At 35.6% G+C, this 12,704-nt stretch overlaps 1 protein-coding gene across 4 annotated transcripts in view; it reads right to left on the bottom strand.

The window, feature by feature from the left end:
• Positions 1 to 262: 262 nt before the first annotated feature.
• The window catches only part of SCAPER (S-phase cyclin A associated protein in the ER), a 394,094-nt gene continuing 381,652 nt past the window's right edge, over positions 263 to 12,704 (bottom strand). For all 4 annotated transcript variants that reach the window (XM_040343114.1, XM_040343118.1, XM_040343116.1 and 1 more), the window contains 3 exons: positions 7,700 to 7,891; positions 3,949 to 4,000; positions 263 to 722 (listed from right to left, as the gene is read on the bottom strand). In XM_040343114.1, coding sequence (XP_040199048.1) covers positions 637 to 722; positions 3,949 to 4,000; positions 7,700 to 7,891 — 330 coding nt within the window. In that variant the 3' untranslated portion in view covers positions 263 to 636. The remainder of the gene's footprint in view (positions 723 to 3,948; positions 4,001 to 7,699; positions 7,892 to 12,704) is intronic.

The raw sequence follows: 12,704 nt of genomic DNA, 5'->3' as shown, positions 1-12,704 counted from the left end.
GCAATGAGTTTCTGTAGAACTGAATCACAGTTTGATTTTGTCTGCCAGAAAGCTGGCTGCAACAATCCTAACAGGGAGTCTGCAAAATTAATTGTGTTTATATTAACACTAATTGGATTGTGGTCTTTGCTGTCACTTCTAAATTGGACTTTTAAGCATTCATCCTTAGAAACATATTTCTTAACCACACAGAGAAACAAATACTGCAGCTCTCTGCTGTACCTGCAAAGGTCTATTTGAGGAAACTAAACATCACACGAGAAAGAAAATAAGTTATTTTATTTCAAGATATATAGAATTGGAAATTTCAGTTTAATACAGTTCCCGATCACTGCCAAGTAGTAATCTGCAGCTCACTGGTAAACAATGCGCAAGGCGAGATTATTTTTGTAGTAAGCGGGAAAATATAAAAACGATTAACCAAGTTTATCTTAGCATGCAAGCAAAATCTCACAGCACAATATATCTACATGCGGAACATATAAATAGTGCACATTAACAATATGGAACATTTTTACACACACAGCATATTAAATTATATTACATAATGTGTCAATTCTGTACATGTGGTAGGAGGAGTTATGGATCTATAACCAACCCCCCCATATTAAAACATTATAAAATTATTATCGCAGCTTAATCTTTTTTCAGGAAAAACTGACGAGAGGGTTCCCAGCAATGACGTGGGAAACGGCAAGAGAATTCAAGGTACTGCTGGAAATCTGTGGGGAGAAATAGAAAAATAATATTATTACATGCATTATAATTATATAAAGTCATTTTCAGTTCCTTCTACATCAGTGTGATCTGGAAGAAGGAGGGGAAGGTGATCACTCAGCAAATGTTTACAAAACCTCCTGCTCAATACTTTAGAAATAGTGAGAGATGTATCCCTTTCCACAGACTCTAGCAGACATTGGTAGTCCATTTATTGGTTTATTTGTTTTCACATGCCATCCGCTGAATGGTTCTAGTGCAGGGACCAGAGGTAAAGTGGCCAGTGAGAGGTCACCCAGAGGTTACCTAGGATGGAAGCCAGGCTCCCCTAGTTCACAGTCAGTGTCATTGCCCTCTAATACAGCGCCTTGTATTTGATGCAATGTACTACACTGTGTGTATGGGAGCTTTCTTTTGAAATTTAAAAGGCAAATTTATAAGAGGGCCTTTTTTTTTTTTTTTTACTAAAATAAAGTGCGTTATAGTCTAAAGTACATTTTTCAGATAAAAATGTGCATGAGGGCTGCCATTGCAAGCCTCCTTCTCAAAAATTCAAGTGTCTAACTTAAAGTGTGTGTCCACTTCTGCAGCCAAATTGGGATAACACTTTCTTTACATCCATTACATGTCCCATTCATATAGCAAAACTTTAAAAAAATATTTAAAATTGCAGCTAACTATTTCAGATTTTCTATTCTGGACCCTTTGGCAAGGTAAAATGCTACATAATTCTCTTTGTTTATGAGGTTACTGGAAAACAGTTTTTGCCACAGTTAAGCCCGTCTGTACTGTAAAGGAAGATCTTCATTATCAACTGTAACAAGATTTAAACACTGTCCTAACAAAGGGTTTGAGGTTTAAGGGCTGGGCTTCTTGCATTGTAAATTAATGAGGACAGACTGTTCAAAAAATCTTGCAATCATCACTATAACCAGCCTCTGGAAATCTAGGGATGCACCCAATTTATCGACAGCTATAGCCAGACTAAATATTCAAACTCGGTAACTTATGCTTGCGGATAAAAATTACATATGACTAAAGTAAATGACAATTTGTATTGTTAATTAATAACTTAATAAAAATGTATTCTTAAAAAATAAAATAAAAAATCTTGCAGTCAGCCATGGCACCTTGTCCTGAGAAACATCTATAAGGTTGGAAACATTTTTAAGGCATGCTGTGTGAATGTAAACATATAACACACCTATAGTGGAGTTTTCCCAAATTTGAATGCAAAAGTGGAAATGTAGTACTTTAAGAATTTCTCAGTACTGAAGACCTAGAACGGGCATGACTGTACATGAGTGTCAGAAAAAGTGTCACAAGTACTTGTCACTATACTTTTTCTGGATCAGTAACTCAGCATGTTAAAATATCAGAATTACAGCCAGGCAACTAGCATTTTCAAAAGGAGAGGTTAGCAACGGCAGTCTACAATCATAGCCCATGACAGGTTTCCTTTATTTTAATAATGGCTGCTTATCTCACTGATGTCTTTAATGATAGAAAACATCAGTAATTCTCTTGGTAGCCATAGACCATGTAGTCTCTTGCCTAGGCTTTATGGCTGGGCATCACATTTTGCATCCTACTTCCTGCTTTAAGCCCCTTTGCACATGGGGCTGTCCACCCTCCTGGCATTTTAGTATGCCTGGAAGGAATAGGTAGGATGTCCAGCCCGGCAGCAGGCAGCCTGTCAAAGTGTATGGCAGGATGCAGCTGGCCTGAATATTGAACTGAATAGTCTTGGAGTATAGGGTCCTGTGTGTTCAGGGCCGAAAGTATGTAATGCAGAAGACCTGCGCTCTGGACACTCATACCTGATCGCACAGCCCTAATCACTGGTTCCACTTGGTACAGCATTCAGTACCATTCAGCCACAGCCTACCACAGACTTTTGACAGGCTGCCTGCCAGGAGCACTAAAAAACTGGGAGGAATGCACTGCAGTTGGATGCCCTGTTAGTTAATATAGTGCAGTTTATAGTGCTGTATTTAAATGAATACATTAATAAATACTGACCACTGTCAGTGTTAAATGGTTTGTCTCAACCATCTAATTGCCACTTGTGGCGGACAGCTTGGTCTGTTAAAGAAAGTTGAAAAATAACAGCATTTCTGCCCAGCTCATTAAGTGAAAATAAAGAAAAAAAGCCAAATAAAGAAAAACGAATGCAGCCACCACATTTAAAGTTCACATTTTGAACTTGTTACACCCATACTTAACGTGCAACATGTAACATGTTCACCACCTTTCCTTGTGACAGCAGGCAGGGGTCCCTCTCCCCTGCAATAGCTGTCACATTTTAAAATCAGCGTAGCTGTGGGGGCTCCGCCCACACAGCCATATCATTAATTCAGGAGATTTGTAAAGTAATAAACTAAAAGTCTCATTTGCCACAGCACCACCGTGGTTCAAAATATTAGTGATATAGTAAAATTATATTAGATTAGACATGATCTGTCCGTAATAAGGCCAAGCTGCTCTGGGTCCAACAGGTTGAGTGTTTTTAAGTGATCAATGATCCTTCTTTTCAGGAATGATTCCATTAACTTAACTACAACAGATGTTAAACTTATTGGCCTGTATTTACCAGCATCATTTATAACACCACAGATACAAGATTTTAAGGATTTCCAATTACAATGTAAATTCTAACTTCCAAGGTGATCATGGTAATTTGCCTAAAGCATCTCTATGTGCGGTACTCAGACCTTTTCTAGTGAGATATTTTCAAACCTTCTTCGTCAAGTTAAGTTATTTTATGAATTTGTCACTTGTCTCCACACCGCAAGTTCACAAGGGCAATATTGGTAGAAGTCTAGGACCACCCGCTGAGGGTTCAATGAGCATAAATTATCAAGTTCACAGCCTTTATGAAGTACTGTGTTTTACAATGACCTGTCCTGAAGTGAGTGTGTTGTGTGGAGGTAATTTAACCTGCTCCTAAGATGCTAGATTGTTTAGCAAGTAACGATTTCCAAAAGCAGATGGATTCGTTGAGTAAACTGCCTTTTGTTGCCAATAAAAGAACAAGCCGTCTCTCAATAGGCTTTTGTTGTGAAGTTGTTCACCATTTATTATGTACAATGAATTAACACCATGTTCATTATGCTGCCTGGACTGTCAATAACATCTTCTGAAAACAAGCCATTTCCTTGCTCTGAAGGTCAGAAGGATAGACAGTTGTATGTCTGAATGGCTGCAATCACCCAGCCTTGGTTACATTACCTTTGTGTGAAGACGTTCTACTGACGGGATGACTTGATCCTTGCAAACAGTCCTAAGACAATAGCACAATGTACTGGTTAGCAGAGCGGCAAACAGTTACAATACTTACACTTTGGTACGATTCTCAATTTACAACAACTATGGCGCCATGGGGCTTAATACTGGCAATGGAAGGAATCATCTAGTTTCTTATTTTTTATGTATCTTACAACAAAGCTTTATATTTTCCCTTCTCTAGTTCTCAAGTAAGGATTAGAAGTCTTGGAAAACTGGCCATCCGATGGCAGCAGTGTTGATGTTCTTGTACATTAACTGAAAATGTATGTGTCCCAGTAATGATCACATGAAACAGCCTAGTAGACCTTCCCTATATTGCTGCGATGTTTGTATTCTTGGGGGGTGCTCATTGTTACGTTCATATACAGTATATTATTGGGGTTGTCTGTATTTTCACATGTTCGTCCTTCTTAAATAAACGATTTATAAAAAAAAAAAATGTCGTAAGACATTAAAATGGTATAAATGTCAAAGTATGGTTTTAGACGTTTTTGCATTGTAAAAGGTAACTGACAGCACAGAGGCTTTTTTGGGACCAGCAAATAAAGGACTGGTACAGTCTAAAAACATTTTCTAAAATAAAGAAGCTTATTTACATAATGGAGATATCTAGTAAATGAATACTGACCATATACTACAATGCATGGTCCACTGTTGGAGTATGGATCCCAACTAGTTATAAAATGTTTTATTAAAAGTTAAATACATTATTATAACACATAAGACAGAAGGAAAAGCAGCACTAAAGTGCGTTAGATGAAAGCATCCAAACTCCTGCTTCCTCTGTACAATGAAAAATAAGCAAATGTGACATTGTGTTTATAGGTTATACGATTAGAAACCAGAAAGTAACTGAGCAGAGCAGTGAATTACACAGCTCAGAGCTCCTGTCTCTACTAAACTCTCACTTAACTCGTCCACTGCCAGCCGCTTCAGAGCCACCAAATATAAAATTAGAGAACACAGATCATAAAAGGGTTGTTATAATGTTGCTGGAATAGAGTTCCCATTCTAAAAACTTTTTGCAAAACAGCATTGTTCAAATGTCTTCATTTATAGGTGGAATTATTCATCTACAGCACTAAAAGCTCAGCTAATAGTAACTAAAAACAGGTAAAGTACATTTATCATGTGGAGAGAAACAGAATGCAGATGAAGTAACGACTTATTAGTATGGATATGTGCTTGTGACACTGATAATTATCATCATCAGCCTCTAATAACATTAAAACACTCAAGTAGTTTAAGTAACTGCCACTAATTACACAATTTAAAATATTAGCAAATTAACTCTCTATATAAAGCATTTGCTTGCTGATTGATATCACAGTGTTTCCCAGTTTGGTTTAGATTAGAGTGGGATTCTTTCTTACTCTCTGCTCTACTATATCAGGGTGTATGTAATGACCACCCCCCCCAAAAAAAAAATATCATAGTTATGTTACAGTTCAAATTTAATTACACAAGGCTTACTGTAATCTTTTGTGGCCAACCAGATAAGAAAAAAAACCATATAATTTGGTTAAACATTATTAGAAAAATAATCTGTATATTTAATCAGTTATATGGAAATAAAAAGAGAAACATGAGAAACAAATGGAATTGTTTAACATGTAATAGCTATAAAATCTATCATATACAGGTGTGTAGTGCAAAAGGGGAGTAAAGTGTCATTCCGTGACATTAGCTTGCAGTCTGATTTCTAAAATGCCTCCACTAAGCAAGAAAAGTGCTGTGCCAGCTTTGCCTCAAATGCAATAATACATTTGTAATAAAAATGTAATAAAAGTTTTTAGTCGCCATTTCAAGCAAAGGGGTTGATAAATCGGGGAATTGGCTCTGGACTTGGCTCTACAAACTGAAATATCCTCAAATAAGTATGCTGTAGCAAAACGATTTCACATACAAAGTACATTTAAAGCAATTAATTTCAGTATTGGATATGCTCGGGAATCCTATCAGCTTTTTTTTCCCCAGTGTGAAGATTCAACTTCACTTCCTGTTTTGTCTCCACAGCGGGGACACAGACAGCAATAAAGACTTGACAAAATTTATATATAAAAAAAAAAAAAAATACCAGACTCTTTTCAAAAGAAAATGTTTTGGCTTTAGATACACTTTAAGAGAGTTACAGCAGTAAGAATTATTATTATTTTTTAGAAATGTACAGGAAATTACATTACAAAATAAAATTATACAGAAACAATATAAGTAATTTAATGGTTTTTAACAGGTATGGCAAACTGGTACAAACACAAGATCTTGTTCTCTTGTTCAATATTGGCCACAAACAGTACCCAATTTTTAGCATCTGACTAAAGCTCCATCATTTGGTCAGTTTCAAATAAGAGCCGAATAGAGAATTTTTTTTATCCAAAGGATTTTCTGACCAGCCATTATATTACTTTTATTGTTTCTACATCTAAATATTTGACCAACCAAATAATTATAAATGGAAAACAGGCACAGGGGGCAGAGAATTTTTTTATTTTGTGGATACCGTCATAGATTACACATATTTTATATGTAATCTATGACGGCACCAACAAAATCCTAAAAAAAGTTTCCCCTGCCCCTGTTTTCTAATTGCTTGGATGCAGGTAACATTTTATGCTTTATTATGTTGCACTCACTTCTGGATAAATCAGATATTTATAAATATTTTTTAAATCTTTATACATCACTTACACAACTAAATTTAAGTATCAGACTCTTGGTTGGCATAAGCATGCCACCATTCAAACTCAACAGCTAATGTAAACATCACAAACCCGTTTTTTCCCATATATGCCATTAAAGAGTATAAAGAAGTACAAACTGCAATGGGAAATCACACACATACATAAAGGAGTGTTAAATGCATTTGATGAAAAAATAAAATAAAAAAAACAATAAAACAAAATAAATTGTAGCATTATATGGGCTACATTAATTGCACATTCATATTCCAAAAAAGCCTATTGTGATACTTTGGTCATATATGACTGGATGAATTATTACAAACCTCAGCGTTCCATACACATCATGTATTAATAAATTGTATAATCCAATTTATACAATACTAAGTACACATGATAAAATATGAAATATACAACTATTCTATAAAAATGGACATAACATATGTTTATCTGTATTGCAAATCTGTATATTGAAAGAAGCAAAAAATAAAAATGTTGTCCTAACATCTAACATATGTTTCTGAATTTGCTGCTACTTTATTTTTTAAATTATTTTAGCGGTGCCTAAACATTCAAATCAGAACAATTCATATAATAATACATGCATGGAATTATAAAGAAAAAATAAATAACTATGACAACCAGTACTGTCTGAAACCAATGTAATAACCCATTATATTAATATTAGGGGTGAAATGATTATATGCTACCCTTCCTTTGCTAAATTTCTTTCACTTATTATTTTTATCTGTAACCAATATAAAATTCTGCCTATTTTTCCTTGTGAATCCTAATCATTAAAATAGTTTATGTTTGGGTATAAAAATGTTGCAATTTTTAGAAAAACATATGCTATAAAAAAACATACTTACGGACATCCTAAACTTCTCATGGCAAATCTAGATTTATTCTATTTTCAATTTTGCTAGCTCATTGTTTCCCTTCCCCAGGCACCTCCTACACACTTGTTCAGTTTTCAAGCTGCCCAGGTGCTGATCCCTTTCCCAGTTCTGTACCTGAATAAAAGTGGCAAGCAGCTGACAGCTCAACTCCTGTTCCAAAATCAGTCGATTCTGCAGATTGTTGTAGCAGGCGGCAATCAGTGAAGGAAATAGCAGCCGGACCAGCCGGGAGTCACTAAAATACTGGAAGGGGAGCTGGCAAAGTTTCTGAAGAACAGTGGGGTGACGGCCAGACTGGACAATGACCTGTAAGAATTAACAGCACAAGTAAAAACACTGTCTACAGAGAAAACAGCATGCTGCAGAGATGTAATCCTTCCCTTCCTTTCAACATTCTTAGACCATTTCAGCATCTGGAATACATGCTTGAAAAGAAAACAATCTAATACGTTCAGTAACTTTTCTCCAAAATGAAAAAAAAAAATCCTTTATTAATGTACGGTATATACAAACAACGCTCCAAAAGCTGTGCCTTGTGTAAATGATTACCCCAGAATACATGTTTTAAATATAACCCATAATGACAATACAGGCCTGGAATATATGAAAACGCAACAGTTCACATTTTATCACTCAACTATTAAGCCACTGTACAGGATTTTAGAATACTGTAAAAACAATAATTACTAATATGAATGTTTTTTAAAGGAGACCAGCACCAAGGCTAGAAATAAAAAGTACTCATTGCACACTATGTGCACCAGTGGTTTTTGCAGCGGGTGCTCTAGCAGTACCTGTACACTAAGGGGCAGAGTTATAGAGTGGTGAATGTGACATTACCAAACATTCACAGGTGGTTAATCATTCCTTGTAATTTAAAACATGAACCAGGGAGATTCACCTCTAAAAATCACATTTGCTGATTTTTAAATATGCCCTTGAAGGTTACACTTTCCAAATTTACCACTTAAGGACTTCCCTACGCAAATATACTGTGGTAGGGCGGCCCTCCTGCACAAAATCACGTACAGGTATGTGATTCCGTGCAGTGCGTCTGGGGCACGCTGGGACTGGACACAGCGGGAGCCAATGAGCGGGTCCGAGGGATACGATGGCCGCCGGGACACGTCGATCATTCACAGAAGAGGCAGAAGGGCCTCTCCATGTAAACAAGGCAGGCCGCTGTTCTGTGTTAAGCAGAAACACGGATCTCTCTTTTCTTCCAGCCACAGCATTCCCCCCACAATTAGAAGAGCACACATAACCCTTCCCAGCCAGTGTCATTAGTACAGTTACAGTGCAAATTATTTAGCACTGATCACTGTATTAGTGTCACTGGTCCCCGAAAAGTGTCAGTTAGGTGGTAGGCTAAAAATCGCTGATCGCCGCCATTAATAGTAAAAAATAAATAAAAATTCTATAACAATATCCCCTAGTTTAATCAATATACGCTTATTGTTTTTTTTTTTTACAAAAATATATAGCAGAATACATATTGGCCTAAATTGATTAAGATTTTTTTTTTATTTTTTTATTTTTTTGGAATATGTTTTATAGCATAAAGTAAAAAATATTGTTTTTTTTTCTTCAAAACTGTCAGTTTTTTTGTTTATAGCGCAAAAATTAAGAACTGCAGAGATGATCAAATACCACCAAAAGAAAGCTCTATTTGTGGGAAAAAAAAGTATATAAATTTTATTTGGGTACAGCGTCGCATGACCATGCAATTGTCAGTTAAAGTAATGCAGTGCCGCATCACAAAAAATGGCCTGGTCATGAAGGGGGTAAAACTTTAAACCCAAAACTCCCAATTTCTTATAATTCCTCTTAATTCTCCTTAGATGTGACAGCTGTATTTTTCAGACTTTTATCTTTATATCTACCAGGTAAACCTGCAAATAACACATTTCCTTTACTAGGGTATCTATGGGGGAGTCATGGTTGCCACCCTAGTACAGGACTACAAACTGCCTTCCTTTCGTTAATTACATGGGAAGTAGGAGAATTTTTGACTTACAGACGATAGCTTAGAAAGGTAGGTAACATTGTTTTTAATGTCAGTTCAATTATCCTGTTTCATATAGACTGAAAATGTTTATCGCAAGATCAATGGGTATCTTATGTACTTGCTGAAAATATTCTTAGCCTGAAAACAAATGCACCCACTACATCCGAGGGTTAGTAAGCTGCAATATATTACATTTTTGTTCTTAGTTTTAGAACCACTTTAACTCACTGCAGATCAATATACATCTGACTTATGGCAGCAGAATATTTAGTGCTGGATGGATTTGTTTATAATAATTAAGCCAGCCATAGACTGTTAAAATCATGGCTGGTTCAGCAGGAACCAGCCAAGATGCAAACCATGTGTGAGTAGGCTGAATGTACCCACGTTGATCGGTCGATCAATTTGGGTACAACCAGCACATTGGATTTTACATGCGGTTATTGCTAGCACCTATTATAACTTCTAGCAATAAATCACTGTGGGATGGCTTCCCTTTCTGGGAGAACACAATGGCTCTGTGGGAGGAATACAAGTGATTTTCTTTGGCCAGCTTTAGTTTCTCTAGAAGCTGCAAATGCAGGCTATTTTGTGAGACAAACTTAATTTTCTGGGACTGTCCAGAAAAAAACCTGTCAGCTCTGGTTGGAGCCATTGTAATATCTTCGGATCGTCAGATCTCCAGGATAACCCCCCCGCCAGAACACTCCGATCAGCGCACTCAGATCGCATATTGGGAGCCGGTTGGCTGCTGGTTTTCCAGCATGCTCTGTCGAACTGGCTGGCATACACATGGTCCGAATATCAGATGTTTTTTTATTGAACCGCCTGATGTCGGCCAGCATTTGGCCCATGTGTATGGGGCTTAAATGGTGCAATAAATAAAAAGAAGACAATGGTAAATAGCTTCCAACGCTGCATAGTGTTTTTTCTTGGAGCTCTTTCTTTATCCTCCAACAAATGCTTGGAGCTGAATTTTGCTATCTCTTTTGCTAGCACCAGGTAACTTCAATAGCATATATCTGCACTTATAAAACAAGCTGTATGGGATTTCTGCATAGAGCCATACTGAAACCAGCCAGTTATGCAATAAGGTCTCCTGTAATTCAAAAAGAATACATTATGAAGCTAAAATGAAACCAATGCAAATATTAGACAGTACCAGCATTGTCTTATAGTTCAGACTTTAATGCATGGTGAACTGCTAGATTAAATTGTTGAAAACGTGACTAACTTTGTAAACAATGGACAGTAGGGACTTATGTAGCAATACACCAACCAGACTGACCGTTAACTCTGCAGGAAAAAAAAGCATTATTTGAGTAAGATGAATAATAAAAATATGTTATCTTTTACTTTTTCGATTGGGTAGGGAGAATATAAACATAAGATAGGAATTCTATTTGATGTATTATTAGAAAATTTACATCTGTCATAACTTTACCAAGATCAGTTTGGTTATGATGATGCATAAAATTACAAAAATATCCATGTACGTTATTCTAATATGTACTTTTAAAAGAACATGTTTTAAGTAGGTGTATATATATATATATCTGTGCTTGTACCGTCAGATTACTTGTTATAGCTTCTTCTTTGTAATTTTAAATTTTAAATTTTAAATTTTATTCTATTTTCTGTTTGCTTATATTACTTTGTAATTTCTTGGAAAATAATAACAATTACAATATAAAAAAAAAAAAGTTGGTTTAACTTTAAATAGGCAAGGAGAAAAAACTATTAAAAATCTGTGAAATATAGATTTTTGAGCTGTAATAACACTGTGCTTCTTTATCAGAGAATGAATTGCTAAGTACACTAAACCAGTAACTAATCAGCAACTTTTCTTAATTGTCTTCACTAAACCAAAATCAGATTGCATGCACAGCATCATTGCACTGTTTACTAAAAAAGCGAACTACATATAAAGTTTTTAAGCTATAAGAAATATATTTGAAAATAAGCACAATATTCTAAAAGGTTTGAAAATGACCCCATTACCTTTTTTATTCGGCTAATAAAGTAAATGGCTAAAAATGATGAAGAAAATGCGACTTCAGAATGTAAACATCTACCATTAGGAGCAAATGTGCCAAAAAAAAAAGTATGCATGTTATGAAAGAAAATTCGTAAATATTTCTGTGCATATCTCTTGTATAACACTGCACACTACAACAATACATAAACAGAGAAAAAGTAATCGGTGTGATCTGAACAATTTGGTCTCCTACCAGAAGAGATATTCCTGCCATATATTTTATTTTCATTATTTTGCACAGTTTTGAGTTGATATCTGTTCTGTAACATTTTTTTCTCTTAAAAAAATATCAAGAGTAGCGATCTTCCAATTTGCATACGTCTCATAATGTTCTATAAAGACGATGCACCGAAAAAGCTCAGTTTACAGAATGAAATCTATCAATGTAAGTGGCAATTCAGGAACAAGGAAATTACTAATGGAGAAGACGGTCATTAATTAAAAACAAATCAGTGAGGGCAAATGAATTGCGTTGGAGATGAATGATAGAAATAATAAAGGTATAAGATGGAATATGCTAGAGAACCAGAGAGCTATCTTTGTACTTCACATAAGCAAAATGTACACACCATGGTGCCAAAAAGGACAGTATATACAGTATGAAAATTTCTGAGAATTTGTTTGGATAACCACTCAAACTCTATAATAATAAAAAAATAAAAAAATAGAAAATTGAGTGAAAAACAGAATTTTATTCCAACTGTAATTTATTTGCAAATTATTTCAAGCTCCTTAAAAGTTACCATTAGATGTTGGAAAATGTACTTGGTAGATGTTTTAAAACTGTAGTATATGTAAAATAAAGAAATGTTCTGGAGCTCTGTAAACTTTGGCTCCAATAAAACTGTGAAAAATGGAAAGTGGTGTTGAATGATTTACATTTGAAAGAAGACAAGAGGATCAGATAAGTGTGCGCAGATCCTTTTCTCTGCAGTCATGCGACATTGGAAAGCCTCTATTGTTTGTCAGCAGAGAGACCCCTTCACCGTGTCTGCAGTGCAGGGGTTAAACTTGTAAATGTCAAGGGGCTTTCTATAGCCAGCATTACTGATCAGCTCATCCAAAAGCCCTAA

The sequence above is a fragment of the Rana temporaria genome, chromosome 3, assembly GCF_905171775.1.
Source record: "Rana temporaria chromosome 3, aRanTem1.1, whole genome shotgun sequence".
Lineage (NCBI taxonomy): Eukaryota > Metazoa > Chordata > Amphibia > Anura > Ranidae > Rana > Rana temporaria.
Note: the sequence above shows the minus strand (reverse complement) of the source record. Positions and strands in the feature narration are given on the sequence as shown.